Below are 14,126 nucleotides of genomic sequence, written 5' to 3' on the forward strand. Positions count from 1 at the left end.
CAAACGGTTTGGCTGCAGGATGGGGGTGCCTGTTCACCTGGCTCGCTGCTCGGTCGCTTCACTCCATCGCTACTGTTGCTGGCACCACCTATTGAAGCTATGGAAGCTCAGTGGCCAGCTCCCTTTCACGATGCCCCATGCTTAGTAACTTGGGAAAGCGGCCAAACAATACCGAGCTACTTTCAAGGGTATGACCTTGAACCTTCTCAGCTAGGTGGCACACAGAGTGACGTGTTTACTGCTGCTTGGGGAGCAGTGACCTCAAAAAGCGGGGCCCAGCCCGAACAGCCAGATGTGCGCACCTGTCCCTCAGGCTGCTGTCTCACCAGCAGTGAAACGCTTTGCTTTTCCTGTCAAATTTCCGGCCCCACCAATGCAGTGAACAGGACTGGAACTGTGGCGACACCAGTGTCTCACATACCAGAGGAACAAAGCTGCAGAGCTTTTCTTGGCAGCTATATAGGTGCGCTTGCGTGGATATTTCAATCCCTTCTAAGACAGCTACTGCGCCTAAGAAGTCTTCCTCCCTTGGGGGGACAAACAATTGTGCAGTGATGCTGCACCCACATTCATTGTAGCTGCCCACTGTTCCTCCGCAATACACAGAATCTGCCGTTTAATTTTCTTGCAGTAAGACAAAAAGCTAATCACAAGCTGAATTAAAAGACCAAGAATTTTGATGCCTTGACTTGTTTAATAGAGTGGAACATCAAAAAGTTGATTTCGTTTACCGCTGCGACAGGTTATTGGGCAGTACAACACACTGCGTACCCGTTACAGACTAGGCTAGTAGCAGCTCTGGGGGGAGGTCACTCACTTATAGTTAGCTGCCCAACCCCAAGTAAACGGCTGCATCCAGCCCCAGTCCCACCTAGGAGCAGGACTTGCGGGTGAGCCCATCTGCTGCTGCAGCTGCTGCTGCTCGTGCTGCTGCGGTGGCTGTGGAGACGGCTGCAGAGTGTGGACCTGCTCCTGGGCCATCACGGTGGTGGCCGGTGCGGCATGTGCCATCAGGGCGGCCTCGGCGGTGGTGACCGGGGCGAAGACCAGCGGGGCCGTGGCCACCTGGTGGGGGGACCCATCGATGTGCAGGGGCTGCAGCTGGCCCAGCACCAGCTGAGAGCCACCACCCATCAGGGCCTCGCCCAGCAGCACGGGCTGGCCGTCCTCCTGCAACACACTCCCACACTGAGCGCACTGCCACTAGGCGTGGAGTCAACCACTGCTGCCAAACACATCCCGGCCACTAAAAGAAAGCCCACATTTATTCAAAGAACCACGAAGCCCAAGGAGAGAAATACATCAGCTCTGCCCGAGAGCTGTGGATATTGCCGCGAATCTTTGTAGCGTTTGTTTGTTCATGCTTAAAGGCTGCTGACACGCCGCTTTATCGCTTCATTTGTGACGCAAGACACACCTAGATTTATCTCGATTGATCGCATCCAGGCAGAGCCAGTTCTAGTTTGCGCCACAATGTTCTAGTAATTTTCCAAGCTTTATCTCGAATGTTCGCTATCAGCTTTAAAAAGAGCACGGCGGACAGCGGCCGTCATTCTGTTCAATGACCGCCGAGCATGCTTGTTGCTACGCCGCCGCCGCGTGGTTCATTTCTTTGCGGGTGCCAGTCAGCCCAAATAAAGAGTTCCGTTTCGAAGACATCCTCGTTGTTTTCCTGTTCGCCGGACTGCAGTCACCACTACGTGACAATATTCTCTCTTGGTAGTGCTGTCAACCTCTTCTTCTTCCAGACATTCGCACATGTGGCGGCAGTACTACCAGCAACAAAAGAAATGCAAACAAGAAAAAACTGAAACGCCGAGACAAAATCGCAAACGTATCTCCTGGAGACGAAATACAAGCGAGGTTGAGCTAACACTTCAAAAACACAGTCTCCACAACTTCGAAGTGAAATTAACCTGAACTCTCCGCAGCTCAGACCTCATTTTGCTGTTTATACTTCAAATGGCTTGTTTGAGTTTCATTTGTTGTTGACAGTTCATAATTATGCTCTTTTGCAACAGCTGAACTGTCACTTCTTCGGGGCACTGCATATTACAATGCCGGCTTTTACAGCCAGACTCCCTCACTTGAGATCATGCAGTGATTGTCTGTATGAAATAATGTCATCACAAAGCAAGGTGACATCACCCATTTAACTGTCACAATAGCAGTTAAATGAACTCATAAGTGAAACTCCAAATACAGTCAAACCCACCTACAGCTATACCGTGTAAGAGATGGTTGCAAGCCGCAATGACGCAGAGGAGAAGAAAAGACAAGACACTTTCCGCTGCGCCAAGGCAGAGAAGGGGGCAGGGAGTCTCTTTCAGTGGAGCAATCCATTATTAACATTTCTGAGGATGCACTGCTAGTAAAAAGCATGGCAGCACCTTTTTTGTTTTTTTTTTTTGTTTGTTTTGCATTCTGCATGACTGCTGGCAGCGAAAGCGCATGCGCTGCCCCGTCCTCGTCTATTCTTCGATTCTTCGCCAACTTGGCCGCATACATTGCCAGCATGGTTTTGCTTCTGTCTGCCATCACCGTTCCTTTGGTCTTGCAAGCCCCTCAGACTTTCCCGTTGAGAACTGCTTCCTGAAAGTGGGTTTTGCTCGGGATGTCCATGATGTCGAGGCTCGCGAAGCTCCTGATCATGTACTGATGATGGCAGCATGTCAGGTCTTGAAGAATTCTTTAATGCTGACGATGCAGCCATCCCAAATGAAGACCTCATTGACAAGACGATCATCGCAGCTGTCACTGGCGCAAACGACGAGGACAAACAGGTACCTATGTAACTTGTGTCATATCTAAAGGCCTTAGAATGATCGAGCCCCTTTGTGACTTTCCTGTCATTAAATGCTCTGAGGTTAGTCTTGTTTTCGTTTTCTTTTTGCATTACCTGATTATAATAATTATTGGTTATGACAATGATATTTCCTTGGCACTTTCATTATAAGTGGGTTTGACTGTACATTCTCTTAACAAAGACTTTCTTCCACATTCCCCATGCGCATACCAATTATGCTGAAACCTATATTACATTACATGAACACCCCTCCAGCTTTCTTTCTTGCATGCCACTCTCAAATCCAATGGAGGTGCACAGTAATAGGGCCGAACCAAAACTGTCCATTTTCAAGAAAGTTTGCACGTAAATACTTCAGCGTACTTCAGGGGGTTTCAAGCCCATCACTTGCACTACTGTGATGCACATGTTGGCACTTGCAACAGATTAGGAACAGGGGTCAACATAATAGCCGTGAAAGGGTTCCACAATCTTTAGGGCCACAAAGGCACTGCCTTTACACTTAACATGTTGTCATAAGATACTGAGTACTAAGAGGGTGAGACCCAACTCAGCAAGCCAGCTGCTATCAGAAATGTCGCCTAGATGTTACTTTTTCATATTCTCTTGTGGAGACCTGCCCCGCTGGTTCCTTATGGTTGGCTTCCCCACGATGCACCCTCCCTAGTCTAGTTGGTTACCTTAACTAAAAGGGAAAGCGCCAGAGTCGCAGCGACAGAAGCTACAGGTGACATGATAGCTGCGCGCGCACGCACGGGGGAGACGGTCCTCTTTGGCTTGGGAACTTCGACGTGTGCTGGCATTCAGACGCGACGCTCCGCTCTCCGCTAGCGGGGACTCGTGGCGAAGAACATTTTCCCGCACATCGTCGAGTATCCCTTGCCCTAGTGTGGGCGAACATTCGCTCGCAACCGTGCTGGTCAGTCGAACATCCTCGATTCCTCAGCATACTCTGTTGCTAGCTGCCGTTATTGTTGTAGCAATAAATTCCTTGTTTGTGTCAGCCAGAATGTCTTTCCTTTTACCTCAGAGCAAGGCCCGCCGTGGTCAGTAGCGCTCAGTAGCATACGCAATCACGGGGCAGGGTCTGGCAGTTCTGAACTGTGTCAGCCACAGTTAAGAAGGGAGAACGCATTTACCCGCACCTAAGGCAAACCTCACACTCTCTCTCTCTATCCACCTCTTATTTCAGCCCAAAAACAATATAACCATAAAAGCGAGTTCAACTCTTCACAATTAACCCTGTTGTGAACAGAGGTGAGGCCATAAGTAAACAGAGCCCACCATTCTTTTCTATGCGCACACACTCCTTTCCAAAAAAAATAAAAAAATATGAAACACTGTGCACCCCTCACAAATTGCACCAAAGGTCACTACATGCCTGCACCTGCCGTACCACCCAATTCCCATCTGGCAATGTTTAAACACTGTTAAAAGCATTAGCATGCTTTGTTTACTTCTGTAAACACCTGTACTTAGCACTGCTGCCATCATATGCAGGTTATATCTACAGCACAAACCCACAATTTATGCTTTACCCTATACTTTTATTTTTTTCCACCAAACGTTTGTCAAGGAGGCACCCTTCAAACACCATTAGACAGACACTGAAGACCTTGTTTGAGCTTGTACACAGGTTACGTTACTGGGTAACTAAACAGGGACTTTGAGGATGCCACCATGTACATTTGGATGTCGCAAGTTCTTTGGCTTACAAATAAAGAGGCCATTTAAAACACGCCACAGCACAGGCACATGGTGCGAGTGCAAAACAGCAATGATGAATGAGGAATTGCCATTAAATTAGGATATGCAACAAGACAGGCAACGTCATGAGAATGCAGCCAGTAATGCTGCTCATATGGCAAATGAATGGCAGGATATGACCACGGTTCCTCAATCAGTGGTGCATTCATGCAGCCTCAATGATGGCACCACTGACCGCTTCTGGGCTAAAACATTTCAACATGCGATAAAAGTGGTTCTTACAACCACCTACACAAATAAATTAGTTGCACTTCTCTCAGTAAATTAATTCATTTTTCTCCCCAAGCACAAATGCCGGTTCAGATCATATCATGCTTAGCAAAAGTCGATGGCAGGTCCACAGGCATCACTAAGGTGAGCAGCGCCGGTGTGGTGACCTGGTGCCTCACTCCCCACGCACCACTTCCTCATGCCCTGCTCCAATGTGTGACTGTGCTGCAGCTGCACCTGGTAGTAATGCCTCTGAGCAAGCCTAATCAAATGTGTGTATGAAGCAGCAATGTCACCAGTACACAAGCTGTCATGTTCAAAAAAATTAGACGTGGTTTAGTTCTGGCTAAGCCTGGTCAGTTGCGCTAGCTGTAACGCTTTTCGAGTTGTGCAGCGGGTTCTTCTGCTGTCTCTCGAGCGCGTTGTCTCTTTCTAGCTTGGTCCCGTCGCCGTTGCTTCTCTTTAGCGCTCTCCATAACGACAAGATTCCACCGAGGCGAAGCGCGCATATACCCCCTCGAAGAGCCACCTCCTCACCCTGTACCTCGGTGGAGAGCACACATCTGGCGGAAGTGAGCGACTACGCGCGCGGCAGCGGCACGGCGCCGACGCCACCTGGTGGAGCTTGGCTGAAATGATTGCTAGGCATTGGCTACCGGCCTACCGGCCACCGGCTACACGACGAGGCAAAAACCTGGCGTAGTGCTGCTAACGCAACCATAAAAACAATGTCCCCGAGCAACAACTGCAACGATTACAGCAGCAAAGACACAAAAGGCACACTAGGGAAAGATCTGTAGCTCTGTCTTCATCTCAGTGCTAATACTGCACAGAGCAGCCACCTCTACCTTACATAACCGCACAAATTCCTCACATACGTGCCTCTTTTTCCCCCTGGTAATCCTTTCTGACTCGCAACAAGCCTTCCCACTTTCCTTAGTCTACTGGAGTGACCACCCAGCCAGTGCTAGCAATGCAACAAGGAAGGAAGGCAGGATCAAGACAAGAGCAATACCTGTGGGATGAGGATGATGGCACCTCCATCCAGCGTAGCCTCCTCGGCATACGCCATGGCCTCCAACGGGAGGGTGTCCCCCATGGTGAGTCACTGCCACCTGCAGCACAGGTCCACACAAACATAAACAACCTTCGCCCAGAAACAGAGTGGTAGTTATTTATTTACTTACAAGTTCCAAACACTATATGGAACCAGGGGAGAGAGAGAGCAAGGAAAGATATTGGTGACACCTGAAAAGAGCGTGGCCTATCTTAAGCCCCACCGAGAGACTAACCCAGCACAGCGGCTTAGTCATTATGTTGTTCGGCTCCTGAGCCTAAGGACTTGGGACCAATTTCCAGCAGCGGCGACCGCATTCTGATGGAGGCAAAATGCAAAATATCTGTGTGCTGTGCAATGTCAGCACACGTTTGAGAACACTGGGGGGTAGAAATTATTCCACAGCCTTCCACTTCAATATCTCTTATAGCCCATGTGCAGCTCTGGGACATTAAGCTCAACCTACCATACCATAACACCAGGAGAGACAACAACGTGAAGTTCACAGAGATAAAACCAGAAAATTATTGATGATTTAACCCTGTTTGTAAATGTGTTATATGTGTGATAGCAGTTTGCCACCCCTTTGAAGCCCTGTCAGGCTACAAAGAACTCTTTTGAGGTCCGCGGAATAAGTATGTCTCTTGATGATTGTGAATTTGTGATGATTGTGAATTCCCTCTGTAATGCGAAAGCCCTGAGTGTAAAATAAATGAAATGAAATTTTATGGTGGTGGGCCATCTGAGACCAAAGAGCGCCAAGGCACAAGGTGTTTTCGTCTTCTCGAGGTGGGGTCAAAGACCCATTTACCCACCATTTCACCCTAAAGAAGCCAAGCACCAGGCCAGGGAAAGCTTGTACCAATTTCATCACCGGTGCATACCCAGCGGCACTGGGGATTGAACCCCGTGCCTCCCACATGTGAGGCAAATGCTCAAACCACTAGGTCACTGATGCGGTACGTCTTTTGAAACCAAGTCCGAAAGGTAGGAAATTTTGCTAACCATTTTCCGCTCACTGTCCACCAGAATGGAATGACTGTCCTCGGTTTTATTCGGCAAAGCATTGAGCATGGTTTTTGTCTCTACCGAAACATAAACAATCAGCCCCTTGATCTTGTACAAGAGTTGTACAAGAGATGTCAAACCTGCATAAATGGGATTCGGGATCATCCGTTCCATAACTGGATTTAACGACATAAAATTTTTAGGTTTCGGAAGATATACATAACCATCACCTGCTCCTCTGGCTTTATCCCGACACAGGACGCCTTTTTCACTGGTTTAGTGTTCTCGCATAAAAAGACCGTGAAAAGAAGGCAGGTCGCTTGAGTAAGGTTAACAGTTGCTTGTTAAGATGCAACATAGGTGGCAAAGGTAAACTGGATGACCTCCTCAGCAGAAAAAGAGAGAGTGGGTGGGTGTGTGTGCATGCGTGTGAGTGAGTGAGTGAGTGGGTAGGTGTGTGTGCATGAATGTGAGTGAGTGAGTGGGTAGGTGTTTGTGCATGAATGTGAGTGAGTGAGTGAGTAGGTAGGTGTGTGTGCATGAATGTGAGTGAGTGAGTGGGTGGGTAGGTGTGTGTGCATGGATGCGAGTGAGTGGGTAGGTGTGTGTGCATGAATGTGAGTGAGTGAGTGGGTAGGTGTGTGTGCATGAAGGTGAGTGAGCGAGCGAGCAAGCGAGCGAGTGTGCGTGCATGCGTGCGTCTGAGTGAGTGGGTGTGCATGCATGTATGCATGCGTGCAAGTGAGTGAGTGAGTGAGAGTGACAGAGAGAGAGTGAGTGAGGGTGTGTGCGTGCATGCATGCATGTGTGTGTGCAGTGTGCATGTGAGAGAGAGAGATAGCTCCTCAAATAAGTTGTGGCTCAGGACTTTCTCTGGTCTGTATTCTTATGTGTGCATCAATGCGCCTTCCACTCCAGGGAACGAGCACAGAGCTTGTGTCCTCTGTGCATCCTCTCAAGCATGTCCAATGAGCAAAGCCGCTTTTTTTTTTTTTTTTTTTTACTAAGAGAGCTTGCTCCCGGGCATATAACCGCCAGGTGGCTTCAGCATTAGTATTTCTTCAAAGAGCAAGCATAATGTCCGAACATAATTATCTTCAATACCACCTTGCAGACTGCAGTATCCATGCTACAAATCCAAGCGCTTGCATCCATAAGTTACAGCCAATGAAGTCAGAGGGCAGTGAAAAAGAGTTCTTCTGCTGATGCATTTGTGCAGGATTGATCGCTCTTCACGCCTAGTTAAGTCAGCCGTCTAGTAAGTCAGCCGTCTCCACCAAAGCTCACTCCTAAAAAGCAGATGCCCTAAAGCATTTCCAAGAACTAAATTCATCGGGTTCTTCTACCCAGGACGATAGTTTCACTGCTAGCGACAATTTATGCTTGCTGGCTGCGTACTTCAAAGTACCTCTACACGGCACCATTTCTAACAACAGTCATTAATGAAAGAGATCCATGTGTACATCAGCTCCCGTCCCGCAGTTACGCATCCAAAAAACAAAAAGTGAGTACATGGTTCTTGAGTCAAGAACCTGTGCATGGAACCAAGACCAGAATGAGCACAAAGATATAAGAAGTGTCAAGCTGGAGATACAGCTCTCCCCAGTCTTGCACTGTGCATGCAAACGCACTTCTTCGGCACAGCTAGCTGGCAGCCTGACAGCAGCCCTCAGTACACACAAAGCAGTAGCGTCTACCCTTCCCTTTTGATATAAATGTTCAGCTTAAAAAGCATTAAAAAAAATGCAACAACATATCTGCCCACATAGCATGAACAAATCTACCGATTTTACTGTCTCTGGCATTGTGTGTTTTTAGCATACTGCCAGAAATGTTCCTTCTAAAAAAGATGGCAATCATGGAGAACAATAACATGAGTCTAATCAAAGGCTGCACTTTCAAGTAGCACTAAATCATTGGGACGGCTGCTGGCGGCATTAATGTGATTGGTTGCAAATTGTTCATGGCAGCGACCAATGAGCTAATGAATGACATGAGCTGACTGACCCACCGCTGACTTCTAAGAGGATACCTGAGAAATTATTCTCTATGCTTTTGTGCCATTTGATAATGTTGATGCTTGTAACAAAGCTCCTTCACAGACGTCAACCAATGAATACATCCTGCACAACAGATTTCAGTGATCACTGACAAAGCGCTCCCATGCGCACAGACCCTGGAGGTCCAAGACCATTGAGGTCTACCTTGTGTAAGGCTACGCAAAGTCATTAAGACAACAGACATGGCTGGAAGAACCGAGTGCTTCAGGGGCACACATAACCTGCAAGAACTTCTGCTCAAGACCTGTTGTCTTAATGCCTCCACAGCGACGGCTAGCAGTGAGGATTCCCTCAATGACATCAGTTGCCATACTGTCTGACAGGGAACAGTGACTACAGAAACAAATATCACTGTTCGGACCTGCGCTATTATTAACGAAGTTAAAGATCGTCAGAAAAAGAAAAGATTTCATTTGATTCTTTTTTATCTCGCATTTCATTTATTTCCCTACATCACTGTTATAACAAAGTCCACAAACAAAGGAAGGCTCATACTCGTACACTTCCTGACAGGGCCTCCTCTCAAAGTTACCTTAGAAGCACACAAACAGCAGTTGGCACAAATGTAAGACAAAACAGATGTTACATGCCCAAAAATATTACCGCACACTGAAGGGAAGCCCTAATAAAGGACTACCTTGCATCCATAACATGACATAGACCAGTACATAACAGTAATCGAATAGAGTGTGTAGGCAAGTTTGTTTACTTAGTAATCTTAGAACAAAAACTTGGCCATGGTAAGCACTGAACAAGAAAAACATATAAGGAACACTAGAAGAAATGCAAAGCATGCCTCTTTCCAAATGCAAAGCATGCCTCTTTCCAGCACTTAAGCAGGACATGGGCGCCTTACTGCATGCCAGGTGATCCATGAACAATAGCGCTATTTTTATTAGCACAATTCCAACCTCATTCACTGCAGTGCACACACATATGACATTGGTGTCACTTTACTCGGTTCCCAGTTACAACACCAGATCCCAGGGATATCCGAATCATAGCCGAATATCTAACAGCATAGAGAACTTGCGAGGGATGTCCGTGGCAAGACCTTGTTCTAAATATCCTGACACGTTATTTGGAGGATGTCCCGTTCGGGCGATATTAGAGACAATGATTTGATACGGGTTCTTTCGGTAGAGATGTCATGACACCTTATCCCATGCATATCCCATTCGGGTGATATTATGGACATACACTTCAATCATGTCTCATTATGTTTGCATATTGTTCACGCAAAAGATGGCAAAGTGAAAGCTTATGTTTTTTTCTAATAGAAAATTCCTGCAACATGGTCCACTCATTTTCATTTCTTGTTTGTGTCATCACAGATTCATAATTGAATGAAATAATGTTGCTTAACGTGCAAGAACCGCTGGCTCTAAAAGGATGGTAGCCTTGGAGTACACAAGCTTGTGGAAATTTTTCATTCAGTGGATATATGCTCATTATGTTGGGGCTGCATGACTTCTGGTTTGTAGCGTTTCTGCAGCTTGATCTGTGCTTTGCATATGCTTGCTGTTATACATGTTTGCTGCGACAACAAAAATATACCTTTATCTGAATACCCACTATTGTCATGTGTGTTGTGATTTTGCACTCAACGTGATCTTCAGCCAGCGGGGTGCCGATCGCAGGCAAAGAGGAAGAAGCGCGGAGGGAATCGCTCGTGCGCCCGGCCGCGACTGCTTGGACTGTCTCTGGCGCCTGCCCTCCTGTGGTCCTGGTCTTCCAGTGTCCCCAAGACCCGCGTCTTTTGAGCGACCCGTGACAATATGTCCTCGTTAAAGCCTATGAAAATCCTCAGGGACTTCCAACGGACCTCCCTTGGATACAGAAAATGTGGCCAAAAAGATATGCGAGGGATGTAAGCGGGAAATTTTCTGCACTTCCTGGGGATATCTGCATGTCCTTTCAAGATTTTGCAGAGACATCCCTTGGATGTCAGTGTTGACACTGGGTTCAGCAAGCACTGATGACGCCAAGTGGTCTAACTCAAACTCAACTGAAACAACAGATGTAATGCTACTGTAGTTTCACCGCACTAGCTGCCTGGTCCTGTATCAAACGTACCTGAAGACATGCAATTGAGTCCGGCGTAAAACTGCTAACTTACTGCCTGTGCATTTCAGGCACCAACTTTATTTCATTATCCATTAATCACAACTGCATGCTATAGCCTGAGGTGTGGTATCCACATATTTCTTACCTATCACAAGGTGCTAAATTAGAGTTTGCTTAATTGCCAAGCCGTGAAAAAATCCACCCAATCTCATGTAACTATGACAAACTTTGAAGCGCTAAATACACAGCCTTCGTTTAATTCATACTTGTACAATATACTGCAGCAGATATAGGGTAAAGTGAATATGCTAGCTGAAACTTTTTCAGGTTAACAAAACTACAACTTTGACTTGCTTGCTCTGCTTGCTAAGTAAGTGGCAGCAGTAGTAGTAGTAGTGTGTGAGGTTTGCATGGGATATGCAAGCTGCTACAGTGGAGGGCTCTGTATTATTTTTACCACATGGGGCTCTTTATGTGCATTGACGTAGCATTTCAAATGAGTATTCTCACATTTCGCCTCTATAACATGCAGCTCTCCCAGCTCATTCAAAACACCAGAGCCAACATGCCAGGAAGCCACCACCCTACGCAAGAAAGACTTTCCGAATGACCCGACCCCATTTTTCTTTCTGGTTAGCTGCAGCTATGGTCAGCTACCAGACACATCGTTCGAACCTTTACTGCAGTGCTGAAATAATTTAAAGCAGTTTTACTCGCTGCATCTATAGTGCCTCAAGTATGCACCAAAATGTGCACTCACATGAAAAAAAGAATTTACCTCCACATAGTAGCTTATGCAGTTAATTAATCTATGGCAAAGTCTACTTACTTCAAAAGTGCAATTTCAAAGTTTGGTACAAAAGTTCCTGAATATTTTCACTGACAATGCACATTCTTCAATTTAGTTTCTCAGGTGTGATGACAAGCATACATGTCATTTGTTCCTACATTTGAAGAGATTCATGACCATCCATGGGTTCACAAAATCCACAGCTTGCTCTTTTAACTTGACTGCACAAACAAGACAGTTCTCGACCAAAATACCTTTAAAATGTTTCCAGCAAGTGCACACTTTGGCATAAGTCCTCTAGTCGGACATAACTTCAGTCTACAGCGACTTTGACACAGAATTCCTCCATGACAAAAATTTTGATGCCTCTGGCTTGTTTGGTATAGTCAAACATCAAAAAGCTCATTTAGTTTACTATTGCGATTGGTCAATAGAGTAATACAGGACACCACAGACCATGACTGACTATTACCAACTGCTGGTGTTTGAAGGTACCTAATACAAGTGCGAAGATATATGCAGCCATTCATAGCCAAAGATATGTGAAAGCTTACTGAACTAACAGATTTTAGAACATTAGCAAACAAAACAAATCATTCCTTCTTTAATAGCGAATATGAATTTAAAGAACCATATGGTTATCATGAAACATAGAAAGAGAATTTATCTATTTTATGGGTATGTAAATTGTAGATGTGACGATCACCACACAACAAATATTTCAAAGGCTGATTTGCTAGCTGCCAAACACAACTGACCTCCAGTCCCCACTTGCATAATGCCTTCATTTCTTGAACATTTTCTGTTAGAAAAATTTGAGGCCTTTCAGGCTTCTTATAAAAAATTCAAGAGTTCAAGTGTCCGCCCGGAGTACACCTTTCCTCTCAAAGCCGCCGCGGTGGCTCAGTGGTTAAGGCGCTCGGCTGCTGACCCCAAAGACGCGGGTTCGATCCCAGCCGCGGCGGTTGAATTTCGATGGAGGCGAAATTCCCGTGTACTGTGCGATGTCAGTGCATGTTAAAGAATCCAAGATGTTCGAGAGCCGCCGCGGTGGCTCAGTGGCTATGGTGCTCGGCTGCTGGCCCGAAAGACGCGGGTTCAATCCCGGCCGCGGCGGTTGAATTTCTTTGGAGGAGAAATTCGAGGCCCGTGTACTGTGCGATGTCAGTGCACGTTAAAGAACCCTAGGTGGTCGAAATTTCCGGAGCCCTCCACTACGGCGTCTCTCATAGCCTTGTCGCTTTGGGACGTTAAACCCCATAAACTAAACTAAACTAAACCAAGATGTTCGAAATTTCCGGAGCCCTTCACTACGGCGTCTCTCATAGCCTCAATCGCTTTGGGACGTTAAACCCCATAAAACCAAAACGAAACCTTTCCTCTCATAGCCACGCCCCCCTCCTCGCTCGCCGAAGGAAGCGCCGGTGAGAGACTGAAAACGAGGGTCAGAAATGCGTTCCTGCGACGCCCATGTCACTGCGTCTGCTGCATGTTGGCTTGAACCTGCCAGTCTGAATGTGTACGCATTTCCTGGCCGTTTCAATAACATGATATCCCACAGACGTCCCACAACTACACTGTCGAGGTTATCGCGTCGTCTCACAGGGCCTGACCCCGTCAAAAAAAAAGTATCTGGACTTTTACAGGTGTAGCAGGAGTAACTTTATCACAAGCTTTTTCGGCTCTCTTCTCAGCACACATGCTGGAAAAAGCGTGTATCGGATCCGAATGGACGGCGCAGTGGCCAAGTTCCCACCGCTGCGGGGGCCCAGGACGATGTCACGGGGGCAAAACGCGGAAGCACTAGCAAGGCGGAAATTTGGTACGCGTGAAGGAGATTGGTAAACAGGGGCACTAAAGCCCGTACGCGCTACAGCATGTCTCCTAGCTTCCCATGCATGGGATGTGGGTTTTGTGCTTTGTAGCGAGGGTTAGGCTTGGGGACGGACATGAACGACAACGCTCCTTGAGCGCTGGTCGATGACTAGCGAACGAACAGTTGTATACCACTAGCTTGGCACTTGGTGCCGTGGAATGGAGGTGAAAAAAAAAAAAAAAAGTACTCTATTCCGTATGAGATGCAGGTTTCATGTAGTTGAGCCAGCCAGCGCCAGGTCGCAGATACCGCGAGGCCCAAGCCACCGCCGTTCCCCAGCCGGTCGACAGGTGCCGCTCGCGAAATCGCGCCCTTTGCCACGCTTTGGCTGCTTCGGCCGTGCGTGCCGAAGTTGGACCCATTTTCTCGTCCGCGGCGGCCGACAACACCAAGCTTTGCTGGCGTTTGTGCGAGCGGTGCTGGCAGCAACGATGAAGCGAACACTGCGTGGACGCGGCAGCAACGCGCGCGGACGAGCAAGGAAC

General features: G+C 47.2%; 1 protein-coding gene across 5 annotated transcripts in view; it reads right to left on the reverse strand.

The window, feature by feature from the left end:
• Positions 1 to 14,126, reverse strand: part of LOC149370118 (uncharacterized) — a 144,602-nt gene that overhangs the window by 129,984 nt on the left and 492 nt on the right. For all 5 annotated transcript variants that reach the window (XM_089560123.1, XM_089560115.1, XM_089560128.1 and 2 more), the window contains exons 2-3: positions 5,799 to 5,898; positions 872 to 1,170 (exon numbers count right to left, since the gene is read on the reverse strand). In XM_089560123.1, coding sequence (XP_089416249.1) covers positions 872 to 1,170; positions 5,799 to 5,882 — 383 coding nt within the window. In that variant the 5' untranslated portion in view covers positions 5,883 to 5,898. The remainder of the gene's footprint in view (positions 1 to 871; positions 1,171 to 5,798; positions 5,899 to 14,126) is intronic.

This window comes from Amblyomma mixtum, chromosome 1 (genome assembly GCF_055824585.1).
Source record: "Amblyomma mixtum isolate Tamu chromosome 1, ASM5582458v1, whole genome shotgun sequence".
Taxonomy (NCBI): Eukaryota; Metazoa; Arthropoda; class Arachnida; order Ixodida; family Ixodidae; genus Amblyomma; species Amblyomma mixtum.